Source organism: Bombina bombina, chromosome 6, assembly GCF_027579735.1.
Source record: "Bombina bombina isolate aBomBom1 chromosome 6, aBomBom1.pri, whole genome shotgun sequence".
Lineage (NCBI taxonomy): Eukaryota > Metazoa > Chordata > Amphibia > Anura > Bombinatoridae > Bombina > Bombina bombina.
Window position 1 is genome coordinate 954,524,199 of NC_069504.1, and position 24,483 is coordinate 954,548,681.

The 24,483-nt window shown below is 42.2% G+C and overlaps 1 protein-coding gene across 1 annotated transcript in view; it reads right to left on the minus strand.

Moving 5' to 3' along the window:
• Positions 1 to 24,483, minus strand: part of LOC128663982 (histidine--tRNA ligase, cytoplasmic) — a 354,313-nt gene that overhangs the window by 102,354 nt on the left and 227,476 nt on the right. The window contains exon 10 of the mRNA XM_053718604.1: positions 7,500 to 7,627. Within this exon, the coding sequence (XP_053574579.1) occupies positions 7,500 to 7,627 (128 nt within the window). The remainder of the gene's footprint in view (positions 1 to 7,499; positions 7,628 to 24,483) is intronic.

Genomic DNA, 24,483 nt, shown 5'->3' on the forward strand with positions numbered 1-24,483 from the left:
CATTCCTGCTTTTTAAATAAAGATAGCAAGAGAACGAAGACAAATTAATAATAGGAGTAAATTAGTAAGTTGCTTAAAATTGCATGCTCTATCTGAATCATTAAAGAAAGAATGTGGGTTTAGTGTCCCTTTAAATGACACAATTATTATATCATTTATTGCTATTCGCTTCTGCTTAGAGAGGAAGTATATGGTAACATTTTTACTCCTTTTTCAATATCTCCTCCACTTAAAAAAGCAATGTCCTATATTTGTCCCTAAAGGTTGTAAACAAACACCACTGTGTACTGACTCTCTTGTTATCAAGTAACATGTAATGCTGGTCTTAAAGGGGAGTTCTATCTTAACTAACTAGTCTCCCTTAAAGGGACAGTAAAGTCAAAAATAAACTTTCATGATTCAGACAGAGAATGCAATTTTAAAAACTTTTCAATTTACGTCTATTATTTCATTTGCTTCATTCTCTTGGTATCCATTGTTGAAAAACACACCTAGGTGGGCTCAGGAACAGCAAGGCACTACTGGTAGATAGCTAGCTGCTGATTGGTGGCTGTACATATATTCCTCTTGTCATTGGCTCACCTCAGTAAGTTGTACTAGCTCCCAGTAGAGCATTGTTGCTGACAGGCTGCATATTTGAGGAGTAAGAATATTTAATTAGATGTATTAAAGGGACATGAAACCTAAACATTTTCTTTCATGATTCAGACAGAGTTTGTGATTTTAAGTAACTTTTCAATTTACTTTTATTATCCAATTTGCCTATTTATCTTGGTATCCTTAGTTAAAAAGCCTAGGTAGGCTCAGGACTGAGAGATAGCTTTTGATTGGTGGCTGCAAATAAATACATCTTGTCATTGGTTTACTAGATGTGTTCAGCTAGCTCCCAGTAGTGCATTGTTGCTTCTTGAACAAAGGATACCAAAAGAATGAAGTAAACAGGGAAATTGTTTAAAATAACATGCTCTATCACAAAAGAAAAGTTTTGGGTTTCATGTCCCTTTAAGGTTGGATATTCTGCACCATTTGGTGTTTTGTGTTATATATATATATATATATATATCAGAACTTTAACCCTGGTCCCTTAACGTGATATACTATCAATATTTGATGTAGAATATTCTTTGACTATCTGTAACTTCGTATGCTATTACTGAGTTAAATGGAGCAGATTTTGACTATTTGGGACACTGGTCAAATTGGAATTATTTTAATTTATTGCCATCTAGTGTTTACTTTTGTGTCTATATGTTTTTATGATAATATGTTTATTATGTTTTGGGAGATTTGTGCACAAATCAATTATTTATGTTTTTATTAGAACATATTAAATGATACTTTAGCTTATGATAGCGCTACCTTTTTGTTGATCACTTAATACACATTATCATCATATCACAGCCTCAAATTGTCATACAGTTTGCAGAATTGTACTAAATAAGAGCTGTTTTACTGTTCCTCTTTCTCTATTGAGCTTGTATTTATGCTCTGATTTCTCATAGAGCAGTGGTTCTCAACCAAAGTGACCTCAAGGCCCAGTAAATTTTAGCTAGACATGTCCAGGGCCCGGTAGTTTAAAAAAATAAATAAATAAATAAAAAATATATATATAGTGAGCAGCAGGGGCAGGCTGATCAGCCAGGCAAATAGGACCTGGGCCGAGGGACCAGCATGTAGGGGGGGGGGGCACAAATGGCATCTCCACGGATCCTGGTGCATTCCTTAAGCTGGAGTTTTCAGTTGCCCTATGAGTAACTAAGCAAAAAAAGTGTGGGTTTAGTGGGGGCCCTGGCGGGGGTCTGTCGCTGTGAGGGCCATGGAGTGTGGGGTCTGGCCCTGGAGGTTGGGTGCCCTTTCTCTGGACCTTAATGTTGGGGTCCTGGCTCTGGAGGTGGCGGGACCTGTTGGGGGCAGGGCAGGGAGACTACAATGTTCATTTGCATACAATTGAATACATTTTGGTCAATGTGAGACAGTTTTCCTGGGGCCTTGATTGGTATCAGTCTGCCCCTGGTGTGTAGTGGGGTAAGAATGTGCAGTGGGGGCATGACAGGTCGGGGCCCACCAGCAGGGCTATCACGGCCCGGTACTGGGCCACGGCCCGGCTGTTGAGAAACCAGGTCATAGAGAATACTGACACTAGCCCCCATATCTCACTAAGAAATGCCACAGCTTCCAAAACTACTGCCATCTGGTGGTCACATATAGCATAAACAATGTACTCAATGATACAATCTAATAGTCATTATTCTTGATTCATATAACACTGCCACCTAGTGGTCACAGAGCAAATTATCTACAATTAAAAAGAATAAAAATATACAAATCATGTCAATATATAGTACAGAGGTGCAGTTATATATTATAAAGGGTTTGAAAGGTGAGGCTGAGCAGAACCTATCGCTCCAATTAGAGAAAGAGACCAAACTAAGTCACTATTCAAGCCCTTTGATTATAAAGTATCCAATTTATAAATCCAGAAAATTTCACATTTCTTCAAAATAGTTTCCCTGTTACCACCTCTCCATGGTTTCTCAGCCAATTTTATAGCCTGATACTGTAATTGACTAATATTGTCACAATTAAAAAAAAAAATGACAAGCAACAGGGGCATCCAAATCCTATCCATTTTATACTCCCTTTTTGTTCTGATATTCTGTCTCTAAGTCTCCTAGTCATCTCACCTACATATATTAAAGAACAGGGGCGCGCAATTAAATATATCTCCCACCTTGAATTACAAGTCAAATAATTTTCAATCAAATATTTCTCTTCTGTAAAAGGTTGGTTAAAATATGACTCCTTTATGGCAGAATTGCAGCTGGCACAGCCCAGGTATGGAAAATAGCCTGTCCTTGCTGGGCTACCTCAGTATGCTGTCATGGAAAGAAGCTGTCAACAGAGGACAGCAACTGAAAGTGGTACATTTGATAATAAAAGTGATTTGGAAAGATGTATTTTTTTTTTTTTTTTTTTTAAATAATTTTTTATTGAGGTTTTTGGAAACAATGGTAATAGTAAATGAACAGACATCAATGTACAAATACACAATTGTAAATACTGGTCAAACTGAAAAAAAAAACAGCATTACAGATATAGATAATACACGTAAATTACGCGTAGATGAGTACCACATAGGAAAACAATTGTCATCGCAGAGGTGATACTGATCATAAGAAATTAGAGCACCTTTTAAGTTATTTGGGTGTCCTTCCTGCTGCTAATAGTGTCACTTATCAATATTGCGGGTAGGAGAGTAATTAGTATCATTTGATAAGGCTGCATAGTGCGTATATATAAGAAGTGGTAATCTATGGTAGAGATTAGATAATGTAGGTGTCTGAAAATGGAACCTCATTTTTCTTGTTTATAACTGTAATGATTCCCTGCTTAGGATAGTGGCCACTTTTGGACCTGAAAAATCTGATGAGGCGTAGTGAGGGAAATTGGTTTTTGCATGGCCACTTGTGGGCCTTAGTAGTGGTTGTGGGTAGGGGAAACAGCGGACAAGAGCCGCTCTAGAATGATAAAGGAAAGGGAATGGGAGGGGGCGTGTCAAGTTATCAGTGTCTAACAATCTAAATATAAGTGAAAATATCGTGGACCACAATAAAATGGTTATGTAAAGTCCATTCCTCTTAGGATATCTAAAGTCATTCTCAAATCATACCTATGGTGGACAAACTGAAGGAGGGGTAGTATTTACAGCGATCACTCCTGATCCAAGGAAGTATTGATGGGTGATAGGCTGTGGGAGTGGTTGAGTGGAGTATATGGCATAACGTATACAGAACACTCTAATTAGGCAATGATAGACATTAAATAACTATAAAGACATATATATTGGTGAAGATATATAGAGCCTATTACCCACCAGGAATAGCAGTGTGTAAAATACAAGGACATACCTGTGGTCTGAATAACTCTATCTAGTTCAAAGCCATAAGACAAGGAAATCTTTGAATAAGTATGCTTGCAAGAACAAGGGTATATGATAGTTGCCAAACTTCTCTTGCCTAGGGTAGTTAATACTCTTATCTGATTTAGGCTCTACGTTAAAAACATAGACAATAGGTGAATTTGCAGGATTAGTTGCTCTGTAGTAGTTAAAAGTAGTGTGGCTATGTATTCTAAGGTAGATCAATGTAGAGCAGTATATCTGTGCAACAGATATTACAAAGGACCTAAGGTAAGGAATAGGGAATGGACTATTTTTAGAGGCGCCCGAGAAGAGGTCGTCCTATAAGCCAAATGAAGGGATAACTATGAGAAAATTTTTTCATGAGGAGTGGGGAGCTGTTTGGTGTATGGTAAAAGGGGGCAGGAGTGCGTAATATTACATTAAGAAGGGCTATCCTATATAGTGGTAGACTAAAAGCCTAACGGTGGAATTGAGTACTACAGAAGCTCTATGTCTACTAGAGCCTATGATAGAATGGCTTGAAATGGGTTTCATATGAAATGGTGTGAGATGAAATCTGTCCATATACTGAACACTAACAAGCAAATGATGGACCTCTGACACATAGTGTGGTGATTAGATCATAATACATGGTCATTGGACTTATCCTCATTGACCTAATAAGGTATTTCTGGTTACCATAAACAGGTATTACTTATAAGCAATGATAGGAGTGTCTCAGCATATACATATAGTAGGTATCTCATTACATATACTAAGTAGATAAACTGGGTCAGGATCAATGTTGGAGTATAGAAAGGATCTCATATGATATCACAGACCCTGTAAGAGAATTATAAATGTGCAGACAAGAAAAGCATGAAGGTGAGGCTAACAACAGATCTAGTATGTCAGGTATTAAGTTATGGGAAAACAACTGATTTGCATGTCCGCATTGCAAAACACCATATACTTCTTAAATTTGTAAGTTTTACAACAAGTTTAAAAACCTCAAGATCAGGCAAAGTATACCACTACCCTTTCTGCTTACTATTACATAGACAATGAAATTAGCTGAGAAAAAGTAGTCCAGATAGTAAGCTAGATACGCTTATTCAGTGGAATGAGGGTTGGGTATTCAGTCCAGCGTATATTCTGAGCATAGAGGATCATATAAGCTCTAGGGTTAATGACTGAAAAATTGTTTGCAAATAGAGAGCATGCTATATCCCCAAACCACCCCATGAGAATTTATATGCTAATAAATCTTCAAGCCTGTAACATATTTTAGCAGATATTTGAAAGAGGTTAACCCTTGCATGGTGGCTTAGACAGAGCAGTAAAACATAAGAGGGTCACTCTTCAAGAGTGTTTATTGAGGAGGTTTCATGTGGCTGGGGTGTAAGATACTTCCTGCATGTGTGGTGTGATACAAGTTTAGAGTTACTAATATTACTGGTACGTGAGGCCTCTGCTATACTCCTAAGTATCAAAAAGAGAAATCAAAGCTTCCAGGTTTTATGAGATACATTATATTATTATGCTATAAAGAATCCTAGCTGTGTATAAGTGTGATAGCTAAATGAGCAGAGATTCAATTGCAGCCTTACCAAAAATGTAAAAATGTTAAGCAAACACTCTCATATGTAGAAACAATTAGCTCCCAATAGGAAAATAACATGCAATAGATATAATAAAACAAGAACCCAGAAGTGAGTAGGGACCCTCATGGCTTAGCATCTTCCTAATCTCTGGAGCCATGTTATTAGGGTAATACAATCGTCTACCTCACCCTATTCCAGTTCTAGTGCGGCGACTTAGGAGGAGATCACAGTCAGGTTGCAATACTGGATCACTTGCAGCGAAGATCGCACCAGATGGCCGTAGAACTAGATTGCATGGTGTGTAGGTCATACTAAGTGCCTTGTTAGATCTGGGCCATAGTAAAAGTCCTGTTGGCATGGTGATTTTAGCGCGATTGTCTGTGAAGCACATGCCGGAGAAAATTTGCATGCAGCTCAGATGAGATGAGACCAGAGCTGACACCCTGATCAAGTCGCAAGTTCTCCAAGCATCCTCCAGCATCAGTTCTGCGGGCGCTATAATCCAGGTCTCTGTACTCATTGTGATTGTCTTAGGGTTAGGAGGCCAAATAGAACTCGAGGAGCCAGAAATCTTCCTGTAGTGTTTCTCCGTTGCCGCCGCTGTCTCGGTATGCTGCGCCACAATGGTAAAGTTGAGGGGATCGGACTGCCGCCATTTATGCGAAGCTCCAGCAGTGAAGGGGTCATCTATGGTTGCAGATTCCAGATGCGCAACTCCGCTTCCCTCATTATTGTGGTGTAAGTCAATCTCAGCTATTTCTCGATCACTGCTCCGGGTTGGATAGGAGACTGGCTCAGCAGCGTTCCATTCCGGCGGCAGGCTTTCAAATAAGTTAAGGAGGTGCCTCGATAAGCTGTGAAAGCAGTCATCCAGCTTCTGCTGCATACGAGCCTCCCATCTATCAAGGGCCATCAGAGGACTTAAAGCCGCCAACTCTTGACGCCTGTCTTTGCAGCTCATGTTAGGTTAATGTACAAGTCAGGTATCCGTGTTGCCCTTAATAAAGAACGTTTAGACAGTTTCTTTGATAGTTCTATACCCGGTAAACCGGGAAGGGATGATAAAGGAGATATATATGGTAGGCCAATGGCAGATAGTTGTCCGTCCGATCCAGCTTCATCAAAGCAATCTATGCAGAAAAAAATTATATATCCATGCTCAGGTTCCCCTCAAAAAGCCAAATAGATAAGTTGTAAGCGTGGATGCAAGGGGTTTCTTATGATATTTTCCAGATTATCTTATGGATCCTCAGAGCTACTAAAATTTCAGTCTGCCATGGCTGCTGGTTAGACACGCCCCCCGGAAAGATGTATTTTTATTAAATTGACACGCTAGTTGAATGTTATTGTGACTTACATTTTCCTTTCACTATAAATATCCATTTATAATTCATAAAATGTGGATCTAACCATTTCTGATTATTTTGAGTAATTTTTATAATGATTTCTTTTAAATGCCCAAACAGTTAATTGTGTTCATCAGTTATCAGATAACACCTTATCTTATCTAAATGTATTTGTGTGCAAGTTTCGTGGTATAAAAGTATAATTTGAGTAATATTTCCAACTTTTTATTAAGCCACGTATACATTTTTAAAAAAATAAATAAAAAAAGCCAGAATCCCATTGGCTATCTTTAATAGATTGGAATAGCACTGCTGAACTGTCCCCATACAAGGTAAAAGGACAGTCATCAAACAATAAATGCATTTGAAAAGTTTGCATTAAATGGTTATCACAAAGTTTTCTAATGTAATGCAATGGTTATGAATTTGAAACCCCTGCAAAAAAAAGCTATTCTATGCATCTCACACTGTAATTCTGTCAGACTGGAAAATGTAGCCTTTGTAAGCGTGTACATAAATGGGTTATTTGCTTTTTATCATGAAAGGTGGGTGTGCAAGACCATAAGAAGAAAAAGACACAAATAAATACGTCACTTTCTTTGTTGTTGATAATTCTTAACAAACAGCCTCAGTTTTTACCACACTCACCTTGTCTCTCACATCTAACAGCTCCAAGTACTTATACAGCAGCTTCATGTCTCTCAGTCCTCCCACTGCCAGCTTATTCTGAGAAAGTTTTGGATCCTCCAGCAAGTGCTCAATTAAATCCAATCCACCTATGGGTGAAAAAATAACAGATGCCATATGATATAAGGCCATAAACTAACGTACACATACAAGGACACTTATACAGCAAAGAATATAACGGTTGGTTTCTTGGATGTGTAAAAGTTTATATCTTATTTTGGAAACATGAATTTCATACTTTATTTTTATTTTTTTGGTGTCACAGCACTCAGGATTTTACATGGTGATAACTAGTATAATTTTAACAGCTTATTTGCGTATGACAACACACTGTTGGTGTGTGCAGATGTCCCTGCAGTGTAGATTACACTGACAGCCATATATATGTGTTCATAGTACTGGGGGACCCTCTTCTGATTTGGATCCTGAGAATCCCCACACTGCAAGCTAGCCGAATGCAGATCTGCTTGTGAAATCCCCATGTAGGGGAGTGATGGCATTACATAAACCAGGAAGGGCATTCCTTTCCTATAGAGGGGTCACATGCCCCTGTAACATGCAGAAGATTGCCATAAAAAAAAAAATAACTGAAAAGCTGTTTACCCTAAGCAGGCTCTAAGAGGGCCCCTATCTACCCCTAGCTTGTGCTAGAGTGACAAGTGACACTAATTGGAAATATGGTAGTCTACCCGTTCAAGCTCGGGGTTGCATATCCTTGTAAGATGCAGGTGATGATTGTAAAAAATGTGATAACCTGCAACAACACTAGATTACGAGTGGAGCGCTATTTATCTCTCCCGCGTTTTTTGCAGCTCACTTATTACAAGTTGAAAGTAAAATGTTTTCGCTCGCATGCTAACCCGACAAACGCAAAAAGCTGAAGTTAGAATATTGCGACCGCGTTAACGTATATATATATAATAAAATTAAACCTAAACTAATACCTCTTTAAAAATAAAAAATCCCCCCCAAAATAAAAACACCCCCTAATCTAATACTAAACATCCAATAGCCCTTAAAAGGGCTTTTTGTAGGGCATTGCTCTAAAGAAATCAGCTCTTTTACATTAAAAATAAACAAAGTCCCCCATAACAGTAAAAACCACCACCTACCAAACCCCCCCCCCCAAAATAAAAAAAAACTAACACTAATAAACCTAAACTACTCATTGCCTCTAAAGGGGCATTTGTATGGGCATTGCCCTTAAAGGGCATTCAGCTCTTTTTAAAATTGCCCAATGAACCCTAATCTAAAAAAAAGAAATAAAAAAACTAACACTAAAGCCCCAAAAAGGTACTCACGGTTTCAGAAGTCCGGCGGAGAAGGTCTTCTTCCAGGCGGGTTCATCATCTTCATCCACAGCGAAGGCGGCGAGGAGGTCCGGAGCGGTCTTCCCAGATGTGGCCATCCTTGGCGGTGGTCATCTGTGGCGGCGTTGGTGGAGGCGGTGGTCCAAGGCGGCATGGAGCCTCCTCTTCATCCAATGTCAGTCGTATACTGAATATTGAATGCAAGGTACCGCAATCATTTTGGGGTACCTTGAATTCCTATTGGCTGAATTTTTCAAAACAGCAAATAGGATTAGAGCTACTGAAATCCTATTGGCTGTTCAAATCAGCCAATAAGATTTCAGTAGCTCTCATCCTATTGACTGATTTTGAAAATTTCAGCAATTGGAATGCAAGGTACCCTAATAAATATGGGGTACCTTGAATTCAATCTTCAGTGTGTGGCGGACGATCGCATGAAGAGGAACCTCCACACCTTCGCCAAGGATCGCCACATCATGGAAGACCGCCACATCTGGGAAGACCGTTCTGGACCTAACTGTGGAAGATGATGGAGCCGCCTGAAAGAAGACCTCCGCCGGACTTCTGAAACCGTGAGTACCTATTTGGGGCTTGTCACGCTGCTTCTCCCTCCGCTCTGCTGTGGTGTGGTCATTGCCACGGACGCAGTCAGTCCTCCTGTTGTGGGATGCGGCAGTGTAAATGCAGCACGGTAATGACATCATCACCGCCCGCCCTGTCTTCCCTATATAAGTGCCTAAGTCTTTCTCATCTGTGCCCAAGTATAGGTGTATTACTTTGTGTTCTCCTGGGTGCTGTATTTCTGTTTACTGGATTGCTATATTGATACTCTGTTGATGAACTCAGCCTGTTTGACTACTCTGCTTGCTTTAACCCCTGAACTACTGGATTGCTATAATGATACTAAACTCTGCTTGTTTGACTACTCTGCTTGCTTTAAACCCTGAACTACTGGATTGCTATACTGATACTGAACTCTGCTTGTTTGACTACTCTGCTTGCCTTAACCCCTGAACTAGGATTGCTATACTGATACTGAACTCTGCATGTTTGACTACTCTACTTGCCTTAACCCCTGATCTACTGGATTGCTATACTGATACTGAACTCTGCTTGTTTGACTACTCTGCTTGCTTTACCCGTGAACTACTGGATTGCTACTTTGTTGCTGAACTCTGCCAGTCTGACCATTCAATTGGTTTACCCCTGAACTGCTATACTGCTGGATATCTTTTTGATGCCGACTCCTGCCTGTTCCTGGTCCTTCTGTTGTTTTGTCCCTGAACTGCTATACTTCTGGATTACTTTCCTGTTGCCGCTAAGTACTGCCCTGGCTGCTGTGAGTACTGCTTACCTCATTTTACAAACTCTCTCTCTGCTCTGGGATATTTCCTATCATTCCACTTGATGCCGGCATAAGAAGACACCTGGCCAAGTTTGGTCTGATAGTGGAATATCTCATGAGCATTACAGGGCTTTAGTGTTAGTTTTTTTGAAAAAATGTTTTAGTTTTTTTTTTAGATTATGGTTTATGCCCTTTTAAGGGCAGTGAAAAACATAATTTATGCTTACCTGATAAATGTATTTCTCTTGTGGTGTATCCAGTCCACGGATCATCCATTACTTGTGGGATATTCTCCTTCCCAACAGGAAGCTGCAAGAGGATCACCCACAGCAGAGCTGTCTATATAGCTCCTCCCCTAACTGCCATATCCAGTCATTCGACCGAAGACAAGCAAGAGAAAGGAGAAACCATAGGGTGCAGTGGTGACTGTAGTTTAAAAATAAAAAACACCTGTCTTAAAATGACAGGGCGGGCCGTGGACTGGATACACCACAAGAGAAATAAATTTATCAGGTAAGCATAAATTATGTTTTCTCTTGTAAGGTGTATCCAGTCCACGGATCATCCATTACTTGTGGGATACCAATACTAAAGCTATAGGACACGGATGAAGGGAGGGACAAGGCAGGCGCTTAAACAGCAGGCACCACTGCCTGCAAGACCTTTCTCCCAAAAACAGAATTTATGTTTACCTGATAAATTACTTTCTCCAACGGTGTGTCCGGTCCACGGCGTCATCCTTACTTGTGGGATATTCTCTTCCCCAACAGGAAATGGCAAAGAGCCCAGCAAAGCTGGTCACATGATCCCTCCTAGGCTCCGCCTACCCCAGTCATTCGACCGACGTTAAGGAGGAATATTTGCATAGGAGAAACCATATGGTACCGTGGTGACTGTAGTTAAGAAAATAAATTATCAGACCTGATTAAAAAAACCAGGGCGGGCCGTGGACCGGACACACCGTTGGAGAAAGTAATTTATCAGGTAAACATAAATTCTGTTTTCTCCAACATAGGTGTGTCCGGTCCACGGCGTCATCCTTACTTGTGGGAACCAATACCAAAGCTTTAGGACACGGATGAAGGGAGGGAGCAAATCAGGTCACCTAAATGGAAGGCACCACGGCTTGCAAAACCTTTCTCCCAAAAATAGCCTCAGAAGAAGCAAAAGCATCAAACTTGTAAAATTTGGTAAAAGTGTGCAGTGAAGACCAAGTCGCTGCCCTACATATCTGATCAACAGAAGCCTCGTTCTTGAAGGCCCATGTGGAAGCCACAGCCCTAGTGGAATGAGCTGTGATTCTTTCGGGAGGCTGCCGTCCGGCAGTCTCGTAAGCCAATCTGATGATGCTTTTAATCCAAAAAGAAAGAGAGGTAGAAGTTGCTTTTTGACCTCTCCTTTTACCGGAATAAACAACAAACAAGGAAGATGTTTGTCTAAAATCCTTTGTAGCATCTAAATAGAATTTTAGAGCGCGAACAACATCCAAATTGTGCAACAATCGTTCCTTCTTTGAAACTGGTTTCGGACACAGAGAAGGTACGATAATCTCCTGGTTAATGTTTTTGTTAGAAACAACTTTTGGAAGAAAACCAGGTTTAGTACGTAAAACCACCTTATCTGCATGGAACACCAGATAAGGAGGAGAACACTGCAGAGCAGATAATTCTGAAACTCTTCTAGCAGAAGAAATAGCAACTAAAAACAAAACTTTCCAAGATAATAACTTAATATCAACGGAATGTAAGGGTTCAAACGGAACCCCCTGAAGAACTGAAAGAACCAAATTGAGACTCCAAGGAGGAGTCAAAGGTTTGTAAACAGGCTTAATTCTAACCAGAGCCTGAACAAAGGCTTGAACATCTGGCACAGCTGCCAGCTTTTTGTGAAGTAACACAGACAAGGCAGAAATCTGTCCCTTCAGGGAACTTGCAGATAATCCTTTTCCCAATCCTTCTTGAAGGAAGGATAGAATCCTAGGAATCTTAACCTTGTCCCAAGGGAATCCTTTAGATTCACACCAACAGATATATTTTTTCCAAATTTTGTGGTAAATCTTTCTAGTTACAGGCTTTCTGGCCTGAACAAGAGTATCGATAACAGAATCTGAGAACCCTCGCTTCGATAAGATCAAGCGTTCAATCTCCAAGCAGTCAGCTGGAGTGAAACCAGATTCGGATGTTCGAACGGACCCTGAACAAGAAGGTCTCGTCTCAAAGGTAGCTTCCAAGGTGGAGCCGATGACATATTCACCAGATCTGCATACCAAGTCCTGCGTGGCCACGCAGGAGCTATCAAGATCACCGACGCCCTCTCCTGATTGATCCTGGCTACCAGCCTGGGGATGAGAGGAAACGGCGGGAACACATAAGCTAGTTTGAAGGTCCAAGGTGCTACTAGTGCATCCACTAGAGCCGCCTTGGGATCCCTGGATCTGGACCCGTAGCAAGGAACTTTGAAGTTCTGACGAGAGGCCATCAGATCCATGTCTGGAATGCCCCACAGCTGAGTGACTTGGGCAAAGATTTCCGGATGGAGTTCCCACTCCCCCGGATGCAATGTCTGACGACTCAGAAAATCCGCTTCCCAATTTTCCACTCCTGGGATGTGGATAGCAGACAGGTGGCAGGAGTGAGACTCCGCCCATAGAATGATTTTGGTCACTTCTTCCATCGCTAGGGAACTCCTTGTTCCCCCCTGATGGTTGATGTACGCAACAGTTGTCATGTTGTCTGATTGAAACCGTATGAACTTGGCCCTCGCTAGCTGAGGCCAAGCCTTGAGAGCATTGAATATCGCTCTCAGTTCCAGAATATTTATCGGTAGAAGAGATTCTTCCCGAGACCAAAGACCCTGAGCTTTCAGGGATCCCCAGACCGCGCCCCAGCCCATCAGACTGGCGTCGGTCGTGACAATGACCCACTCTGGTCTGCGGAATGTCATCCCTTGTGACAGGTTGTCCAGGGACAGCCACCAACGGAGTGAGTCTCTGGTCCTCTGATTTACTTGTATCTTCGGAGACAAGTCTGTATAGTCCCCATTCCACTGACTGAGCATGCACAGTTGTAATGGTCTTAGATGAATGCGCGCAAAAGGAACTATGTCCATTGCCGCTACCATCAACCCGATCACTTCCATGCACTGAGCTATGGAAGGAAGAGGAACGGAATGAAGTATCCGACAAGAGTCTAGAAGTTTTGTTTTTCTGGCCTCTGTCAGGAAAATCCTCATTTCTAAGGAGTCTATTATTGTTCCCAAGAAGGGAACCCTTGTTGACGGAGATAGAGAACTCTTTTCCACGTTCACTTTCCATCCGTGAGATCTGAGAAAGGCCAGGACAATGTCCGTGTGAGCCTTTGCTTGAGGAAGGGACGACGCTTGAATCAGAATGTCGTCCAAGTAAGGTACTACAGCAATGCCCCTTGGTCTTAGCACAGCTAGAAGGGACCCTAGTACCTTTGTGAAAATCCTTGGAGCAGTGGCTAATCCGAAAGGAAGCGCCACGAACTGGTAATGTTTGTCCAGGAATGCGAACCTTAGGAACCGATGATGTTCCTTGTGGATAGGAATATGTAGATACGCATCCTTTAAATCCACCGTGGTCATGAATTGACCTTCCTGGATGGAAGGAAGAATAGTTCGAATGGTTTCCATCTTGAACGATGGAACCTTGAGAAACTTGTTTAAGATCTTGAGATCTAAGATTGGTCTGAACGTTCCCTCTTTTTTGGGAACTATGAACAGATTGGAGTAGAACCCCATCCCTTGTTCTCTTAATGGAACAGGATGAATCACTCCCATTTTTAACAGGTCTTCTACACAATGTAAGAATGCCTGTCTTTTTATGTGGTCTGAAGACAACTGAGACCTGTGGAACCTCCCCCTTGGGGGAAGTCCCTTGAATTCCAGAAGATAACCTTGGGAGACTATTTCTAGCGCCCAAGGATCCAGAACATCTCTTGCCCAAGCCTGAGCGAAGAGAGAGAGTCTGCCCCCCACCAGATCCGGTCCCGGATCGGGGGCCAACATTTCATGCTGTCTTGGTAGCAGTGGCAGGTTTCTTGGCCTGCTTTCCCTTGTTCCAGCCTTGCATTGGTCTCCAAGCTGGCTTGGCTTGAGAAGTATTACCCTCTTGCTTAGAGGACGTAGCACTTTGGGTTGGTCCGTTTCTACGAAAGGGACGAAAATTAGGTTTATTTTTTGCCTTGAAAGGCCGATCCTGAGGAAGGGCGTGGCCCTTACCCCCAGTGATATCAGAGATAATCTCTTTCAAGTCAGGGCCAAACAGCGTTTTCCCCTTGAAAGGAATGTTAAGTAGCTTGTTCTTGGAAGACGCATCAGCCGACCAAGATTTCAACCAAAGCGCTCTGCGCGCCACAATAGCAAACCCTGAATTCTTAGCCGCTAACCTAGCCAATTGCAAAGTGGCGTCTAGGGTGAAAGAATTAGCCAATTTGAGAGCATTGATTCTGTCCATAATCTCCTCATAAGGAGGAGAATCACTATCGACCGCCTTTATCAGCTCATCGAACCAGAAACATGCGGCTGTAGCGACAGGGACAATGCATGAAATTGGTTGTAGAAGGTAACCCTGCTGAACAAACATTTTCTTAAGCAAACCTTCTAATTTTTTATCCATAGGATCTTTGAAAGCACAACTATCCTCTATGGGTATAGTGGTGCGTTTGTTTAAAGTGGAAACCGCTCCCTCGACCTTGGGGACTGTCTGCCATAAGTCCTTTCTGGGGTCGACCATAGGAAACAATTTTTTAAATATGGGGGGAGGGACGAAAGGAATACCGGGCCTTTCCCATTCTTTATTAACAATGTCCGCCACCCGCTTGGGTATAGGAAAAGCTTCTGGGAGCCCCGGCACCTCTAGGAACTTGTCCATTTTACATAGTTTCTCTGGGATGACCAACTTGTCACAATCATCCAGAGTGGATAATACCTCCTTAAGCAGAATGCGGAGATGTTCCAACTTAAATTTAAATGCAATCACATCAGGTTCAGCTTGTTGAGAAATGTTCCCTGAATCAGTAATTTCTCCCTCAGACAAAACCTCCCTGGCCCCATCAGACTGGGTTAGGGGCCCTTCAGAAATATTATTATCAGCGTCGTCATGCTCTTCAGTATCTAAAACAGAGCAATCGCGCTTACGCTGATAAGTGTTCATTTTGGCTAAAATGTTTTTGACAGAATTATCCATTACAGCCGTTAATTGTTGCATAGTAAGGAGTATTGGCGCGCTAGATGTACTAGGGGCCTCCTGAGTGGGCAAGACTCGTGTAGACGAAGGAGGGAATGATGCAGTACCATGCTTACTCCCCTCACTTGAGGAATCATCTTGGGCATCATTGTAACATAAATCACATTTATTTAAATGAATAGGAATTCTGGCTTCCCCACATTCAGAACACAGTCTATCTGGTAGTTCAGACATGTTAAACAGGCATAAACTTGATAACAAAGTACAAAAAACGTTTTAAAATAAAACCGTTACTGTCACTTTAAATTTTAAACTGAACACACTTTATTACTGCAATTGCGAAAAAACATGAAGGAATTGTTCAAAATTCACCAAATTTTCACCACAGTGTCTTAAAGCCTTAAAAGTATTGCACACCAAATATGGAAGCTTTAACCCTTAAAATAACGGAACCGGAGCCGTTTTGAACTTTAACCCCTTTACAGTCCCTGGTATCTGCTTCGCTGAGACCCAACCAAGCCCAAAGGGGAATACGATACCAAATGACGCCTTCAGAAAGCCTTTTCTAAGTATCAGAGCTCCTCTCACATGCGACTGCATGCCATGCCTCTCAAAAACAAGTGCGCCACACCGGCGCGAAAATGAGGCTCTGCCTATGCTTTGGGAAAGCCCCTAAGAATAAGGTGTCTAAAACAGTGCCTGCCGATATTATTATATCAAAATACCCAGATAAAATGATTCCTCAAGGCTAAATATGTGTTAATAATGAATCGATTTAGCCCAGAAAAAGTCTACAGTCTTAATAAGCCCTTGTGAAGCCCTTATTTACGATCGTAATAAACATGGCTTACCGGATCCCATAGGGAAAATGACAGCTTCCAGCATTACATCGTCTTGTTAGAATGTGTCATACCTCAAGCAGCAAGAGACTGCTCACTGTTCCCCCAACTGAAGTTAATTGCTCTCAACAGTCCTGTGTGGAACAGCCATGGATTTTAGTGACGGTTGCTAAAATCATTTTCCTCATACAAACAGAAATCTTCATCTCTTTTCTGTTTCTGAGTAAATAGTACATGCCAGCACTATTTCAAAATAACAAACTCTTGATTGAATAATAAAAACTACAGTTAAACACTAAAAAACTCTAAGCCATCTCCGTGGAGATGTTGCCTGTACAACGGCAAAGAGAATGACTGGGGTAGGCGGAGCCTAGGAGGGATCATGTGACCAGCTTTGCTGGGCTCTTTGCCATTTCCTGTTGGGGAAGAGAATATCCCACAAGTAAGGATGACGCCGTGGACCGGACACACCTATGTTGGAGAAAATAGCCTCCGAAGAAGCAAAAGTATCAAATTTATAGAATTTTGAAAAAGTATGAAGCGAAGACCAAGTCGCCGCCTTACAAATCGGTTCAACAGAAGCCTCATTTTTAAAAGCCCATGTGGAAGCTACCGCTCTAGTAGAATGAGCTGTAATCCTTTCAGGAGGCTGCTGGCCAGCAGTCTCATAAGCTAAGCGTATTATACTCCTTAGCCAAAAAGAAAGAGAGGTTGCCGAAGCATTTGGCCTCTCCTCTGTCCAGAGTAGACAACAAACAATGCAGATGTTTGACAAAAATCTTTAGTAGCTGGTAAATAAAACTTTAAAGCACGAACCACGTCAAGATTGTGTAAAAGACGTTCCTTCTTTGAAGAAGGATTAGGACACAGTGACGGTACAACAATCTCCTGATTGATATTTTTATTAGATACCATCTTAGGTAAAAAAACAGGTTTGGTACGTAACACTACCTTATCTGCATGAAAAATGAGATAAGGGGAATCACATTGTAAAGCAGATAACTCCGAAACTCTTCGAGCCGAGGAGATAGCTACTAAAAACAGAACCTTCCAGGATAAGAGCTTAATATCTATGGAATGCAAAGGTTCAAACGGAACCCCTTGAAGAACCTTAAGAACTAAATTTAAACTCCAAGGCGGAGCAACAGGTTTAAACACAGGCTTGATTCTGACTAAAGCCTGACAAAACGTCTGCACGTCTGGAACCTCAGCCAGACGTTTGTGCAAAAGAATAGACAGAGCAGAAATCTTTCCTTTTAAGGAACTAGCTGACAAACCCTTCTCCAATCCTTCTTGGAGAAAAGATAATATCCTAGGAATCCTGACCTTACTCCATGAGTAACCCTTGGATTCACACCAATGAAGATATTTACACCATATCTTATGATAGATTTTCCTGGTGACAGGCTTTCGCGCCTGTATTAAGGTATCAATGACCGACTCTGAGAAACCACGCTTTGATAAAATCAAGCGTTCAATCTCCAAGCAGTCAGCCGCAGAGAAATAAGATTTGGATGGTTGAAAGGACCCTGAAGTAGAAGGTCCTGCCTCAGAGGCAGAGTCCATGGTGGAAAGGATGATATGTCCACCAGATCTGCATACCAAGTCCTGCGTGGCCACGCAGGTGCTATCAAAATTACCAATCCTCTCTCCTGTTTGATCTTGGCAATCAGACGAGGGAGCAGAGGAAACGGTGGAAACACATAAGCCAGGTTGAAGGACCAAGGCGCTGCTAGAGCATCTATCAGCGCTGCCTTGGGATCCCTGGACCTGGATCCGTAACAAGGAAGCTTGGCGTTCTGGCGAGACGCCATGAGATCCAGTTCTGGTTTGCCCCAACGTTGAATCAACTGTGCAAACACCTCCGGATGGAGCTCCCACTCCCCCGGATGAAAAGTCTGTCGACTTAGAAAATCTGCCTCCTAGTTCTCTACTCCTGGGATATGGATAGCTGATAGATGGCAAGAGTGAATCTCTGCCCATTGAATTATCTTTGAAACCTCCAACATCGCTAGGGAACTCCTTGTTCCCCCTTGATGGTTGATGTAAGCTACAGTCGTGATGTTGTCCGACTGAAATCTGATGAACCTCACTGCCGCTAGCTGAGGCCAAGCCTGAATTGAATATCACTCTTAGTTCCAGAATGTTTATTGGAAGGAGTGCCTCCTCCTGAGTCCACGACCCCTGAGCCTTCAGAGAGTTCCAGACTGCACCCCAGCCCAGAAGGCTGGCATCTGTTGTTACTATTGTCCAATCTGGCCTGCGGAAGGTCATACCTTTGGACAGATGGACCCGAGATAGCCACCAGAGAAGAGAATCCCTGGTCTCTTGATCCAGATTTAGTAGAGGGGACAAATCTGTGTAATCCCCATTCCACTGACTGAGCATGCAGAGTTGCAGCGGTCTGAGATGTAGGCGGGCAAACGGAAGTATGTCCATTGCCGCTACCATTAAGCCGATTACTTCCATACACTGAGCCACCGAAGGGCGAGAAGTATAATAAAGAACACGGGAGGAATTTACAAGTTTTGACAACCTGTCCTCTGTCAGGTAAATCCTCATTTCTACAGAATCTATCAGAGTTCCCAGGAAGGAAACTCTTGTGAGAGGGGATAGAGAACTCTTCTTTTCATTCACTTTCCACCCATGAAACCTCAGGAATGCCAGAACAATGTCCGTATGGGATTTGGCAATTTGGAAATTCGACGCCTGTATCAGAATGTCGTCTAAGTAAGGGGCTACTGTTATGCCCCGCGGCCTTAGGACCGCCAGAAGTGACCCCAGAACCTTCGTAAAGATTATTGGTGCCGTAGCTAACCCAAAGGGAAGAGCCACGAACTGGTAATGCCTGTCTAGGAAGGTGAACCTGAGAAACCGACGATGATCTTTGTGTATCGGAATGTGAAGATAAGCATCCTTTAAGTCCACGGTAGTCATGTATTGACCCTCCTGGATCATAGGTAGGATGGTTCGAATAGTCTCCATCTTGAAAGATGGGACCCTGAGAAATTTGTTTAGGATCTTGAGATCTAAGATTGGTCTGAAGGTTCCCTCTTTCTTGGGAACCACAAAGAGATTTGAATAGAAGCCTTGCCCCTGTTCCTCCTTTGGAACTGGGTGGATCACTCCCATAACTAGGAGGTCTTGAACACAATGTAAGAATGCCTCTCTCTTTATCTGGTCTGCAGATAATTGTGAGAGGTGAAATCTTCCTTTTGGGGAAGAAGCTTTGAAGTCCAGAAGATATCCCTGGGACACAATTTCCAACGCCCAGGGATCCTGGACATCTCTTGCCCAAGCCAGGGCGAAGAGAGAAAGTCTGCCCCCTACTAGATCCGTTACCGGATCGGGGGCTGATCTTTCATGCTGTCTTAGAGGCAGCAGCAGGCTTCTTGGCCTGCTTACCTTTGTTCCAGGCCTGGTTAGGTCTCCAGACCGGCTTGGACTGGGCAAAATTTCCCTCTTGTTTTGCATTAGAGGGAGTTGATGCCGCGCTCGTCTTAAAGTTTAGAAAGGCACGAAAATTAGTTTGTTTGGTCCTTAATTTATTAGACCTATCCTGAGGAAGGGCATGACCTTTTCCTCCAGTAATATCAGAAATGATCTCCTTCAGTCCAGGCCCGAATAGGGTCTGCCCCTTGAAGGGAATGTTAAGAAGCTTAGACTTTGAAGTAACGTCAGCTGACCAGGATTTAAGCCATAGCGCCCTACGCGCCTGTATAGCAAAACCTGAGTTCTTAGCCGTTAGTTTGGTTAAATGAACAACGGCGTCAGAAACAAATGAATTGGCTAGCTTAAGCGCTTTAAGCTTGTCAAGTATATCATCCAATGGAGTTTCTACCTGTAAGGCCTCTTCCAGAGACTCAAACCAGAAGGCCGCAGCAGCAGTGACCGGGGCAATGCATGCAAGAGGCTGGAGAATAAAACCTTGTTGAATAAACATTTTCTTAAGGTAACCCTCTAACTTTTTATCCATTGGATCTAGGAAAGCACAACTGTCCTCGACGGGAATAGTTGTACGCTTAGCTAGGGTAGAAACTGCTCCCTCCACCTTAGGGACCGTTTGCCATAAGTCCCGTGTAGCGGCATCTATTGGAAACATTTTCTTAAAAATAGGAGGGGGAGAGAGAGCGGTACACCTGGTCTATCCCATTCCTTAGTAATAATTTCTGAAAACCTTTTAGGTATTGGAAAAACATCAGTGTAAACAGGCACTGCATAGTATTTATCCAATCTACACAATTTCTCTGGCACTATAATGGTGTCACAGTAATCCAGAGTAGCTAAAACCTCCCTGAGCAACACGCGGAGGTGTTCAAGCTTAAATTTAAATGTAGACATATCAGAATCAGGTTGAAGCATCTTCCCTGAGTCAGAAAAATCACCCACAGAAAGAAGCTCTCCTGCCTCAGCTTCTGCATATTGTGAGGGGATATCAGACATAGCTACTAAAGCGTCAGAGAGCTCTGTATTTTTTCTAATCCCAGAGCTGTCTCGCTTTCCTTGTAACCCTGGTAGTTTGGACAATACCGCTGTAAGGGTATGATCCATAACTGCCGCCATGTCTTGTAAAGTAAACGCCATGGGCACGCTAGATGTACTTGGCGCCACTTGAGCGGGAGTCCCTTGAGCGGGAGTCAAAGGTTCTGACACGTGGGGCGAGTTAGTCGGCATAACTTCCCCCTTGTCAGTTTCCTCTGGTGATAAATCTTTTAAAGACAGAATATGATCTTTATAACTTAAAGTAAAATCAGTACATTTGGTACACATTCTAAGAGGGGGTTCCACAATGGCTTCTAAACATAATGAACAAGGAGTTTCCTCTATGTCAGACATGTTTAAACAGACTAGCAATGAGACCAGCAAGCTTGGAAAACACTTTGATAAATGTAAACAAGCAAAAAATAAAAACGGTACTGTGCCTTTAAGAGAAACAAATTTTGTCAGAAATTGAAAAACAGTGATAAAAAGCAGTAAATCTTACGAAATGTTTACAGTGTGTATAATAGACTAACAGAGCATTGCACCCACTTGCAAATGGATGAATAACCCCTTAGTTTCAAAACCGATATAAACGTTTTTTTAACAGTCACAACAAACTGCCACAGCTCTGCTGTGGCCCTACCTGCCCATACAATGACTTTTGAAGGCACAAAAAACCCTTTGTAGAGGTTCTAAGTGTTCAGGGAACTCCTTCAGAGAAACTGGATGTCTCAAATTGCAAAATCTAATGCGCATTTAAACGCGAAAATAGGCCCCTCCCAACCTGTATTCACAGTGAGAGGGCCTAACAAAACTAACCCTAGGCAAAATCTAGCCAGCCATGTGGAAAAAACTGGGCCCCAATAAAGTTTTATCACCAATATGTAGAAAAAAACATTTAAACACTTCCAGCAAACGTTATCTTATTTTCAGTAATGTGAGAAAGTAATAAGAATATTACCTTTTACAGCAAGCATGATACTAGTCATTATTAAATCACTGTAATCAGGCTTACCTTAAATAAATCCGGTATTAACAGCATTTTCTAGCATATTCATTTCTCTAGAAAAATTTAAATTGCACATAACTCATAGCAGGAGACCCTGCACTCCATTCCCCCAGCTGAAGTTACCTCATCTCTTCAGTTATGTGTGAGAACAGCAATGGATCTTAGTTACAACCTGCTAAGATCATCAAAAACCACAGGCAGACTCTTCTTCAACTTTCTGCCTGAGGCTAAAACAGTACAACTCCGGTACCATTTGAAAATAACAAACTTTAGATTGAAGATAAACTACATAAGTTCACCACATCTCTCTAGCTACTTCCTATCTTGTCGAGAGCTGCAAGAGAATAACTGGTAGTGGCAGTTAGGGGAGGAGCTATATAGACAGCTCTGCTGTGGGTCATCCTCTTGCAGCTTCCTGTTGGGAAGGAGAATATCCCACAAGTAATGGATGATCCGTGGACTGGATACACCTTACAAGAGAAAAGAGCTGAATGCCCTTTTAAGGGCAATGCCCATACAAATGCCCCTTTAGGGCCAATGGGCCAATTATGCTTACCAGATAATTTCCTTTCCTTCTGTACAGGGAGAGTCCACAGCTGCATTCATTACTTGTTGGAATAGAGAACCTGGCCACCAGGAGGAGGCAAAGACACCCCAGCCAAAGGCTTAAATACCTCCCCCACTTCCCTTAACCCCAATCATTCTGCCGAGAGGACAAGGAACAGTAGGAGAAATATCAGGGTGAAAAAAGGTGCCAGAAGAAAAACAATTTAAATTTAGGGCTGCTCATCGGAGAACACCGGCGGGAGCTGAGGACTCTCCCTGTACAGAAGGAAAGGAAATTATCTGGTAAGCATAATTTATGTTTTCCTTCTTAATACAGGGGGAGTCCACAGCTGCATTCATTACTTGTGGGAAATTATATCCAAGCTACAGAGGACACTGAATGCTAACGGGAGGGAAAGTAAAGGCGGCCCAAATCTGAGGGCACCACAGCCTGCAACAAATCCATTCTCCTGATGGCTGCTTCAACAGAAGTAAAAGAATGCTAGGAGGACCAGATAGCCGCCCAACAATCAGAACCATAGAGATCTCATGCCAGAGATGCAAGATGACATCACTGCTCTCAAACTGAGCTATAACCTCTGAGGAGGCTAGTGTCCCGCTGACCCCTAGGTCAAGCGAAAAAAACATAATTTATGCTTACCTGATAAATTTATTTCTCTTGTAGTGTATCCAGTCCACGGATCATCCATTACTTATGGAATATATTCTCCTTCCCAACAGGAAGCTGCAAGAGTCCACCCACAGCAAAGCTGCTATATAGCTCCTCCCCTAACTGCCATATTCAGTCATTCGACCGAAAACATGCAGAGAAAGGAAAAACCATAGGGTGCAGTGGTGACTGTAGTTCAAATGAAAAAATTACCTGCCTTAAAGTGACAGGGCGGGCCGTGGACTGGATACACTACAAGAGAAATAAATTTATCAGGTAAGCATAAATTATGTTTTCTCTTGTTAAGTGTATCCAGTCCACGGATCATCCATTACTTATGGAATACCAATACCAAAGCTAAAGTACACGGATGATGGGAGGGACAAGGCAGGTACTTAAACGGAAGTTACCACTGCCTGTAAAAAACCCTTTCTCCCAAAAATAGCCTCCGAAGAAGCAAGGTATCAAATTTGTTAAATTTGAAAAGTATGAAGCGCAGACCAAGACTCCGTCTTGTAAATCTGTTCAACAGAAGCCACATTTAAAAAAGGCCCAAGTGAAAACCACAGCTCTAGTAGAATGAGCTGTAATCCCTTCAGGAGGCTGCTGTCCAGCAGTCTCATAAGCTAAATGAATTATGCTTTTTAACCAAAAAGACAGAGAAGCTGCTGAAGTCTTTTGACCTCTCCTCTGTCCAGAATAGACAACAAACAAGGTGAACGTTTGATGAAAACTGTAGTAGCTTGTAAGTAAAACTTTAAAGCACAAACCACGTCCAATATTGTGTAATAGACGTTCCTTCTTTGAGGAAGGATTAGGATACAAGCATGGAACAACTATCTCTTGAGTGATGTACTTGTTAGATACCACCTTAGGAAAAAACCCAGGTTGGTACGCAGGACTACCTTATCCGTACGAAGGACCAGATAAGGAGAATCACATTGTAACACAGATAACTTGGAGACTCTACGAGTCGAGGAATTAGCTACCCAAAAGGAACTTTCCAAGATAAAGATTGATATCTATGGAACAAAAAAGGTTCAAACGGAACTTCTTGAAGAACCTTAAGAATCAGGTTTAAGCTCCATGGCGGAGCAACAGTTTTAAACACAGGCTTGGATCTAACCAAAGCCTGACCAAATGCCTGAACGTCTAGAATACCTGCCAGACGCTTGTGCAAAAAAATAGACAGAGTAAAAATCTGTCCCCTTTTAAGGAATTAGCTGACAACCCTTTTCTCAAAAACATCTTGGAGAAAAGATAATATCCTGGGAATCCAGACTTTACTCCATGAGTAACCCTTGGATTCATAACAATCAGATATTTACACCATATCTATGTTCAATTTTCCTAGAGACAGGCTTTCATGTCTGTATTAAGGTATCAATGACTGACTCGGAGAAGCCATGCTTTGATAACATCAAGCGTTCAGTCTCCAGGCAGTCCATCTCAGATTGATTCTATTTAGATGGTTGAAAGGACCCTGAGGTAGAGGGACCTGTCTCAGAAGCAGAGACCGTGATGGAAAGGATGAC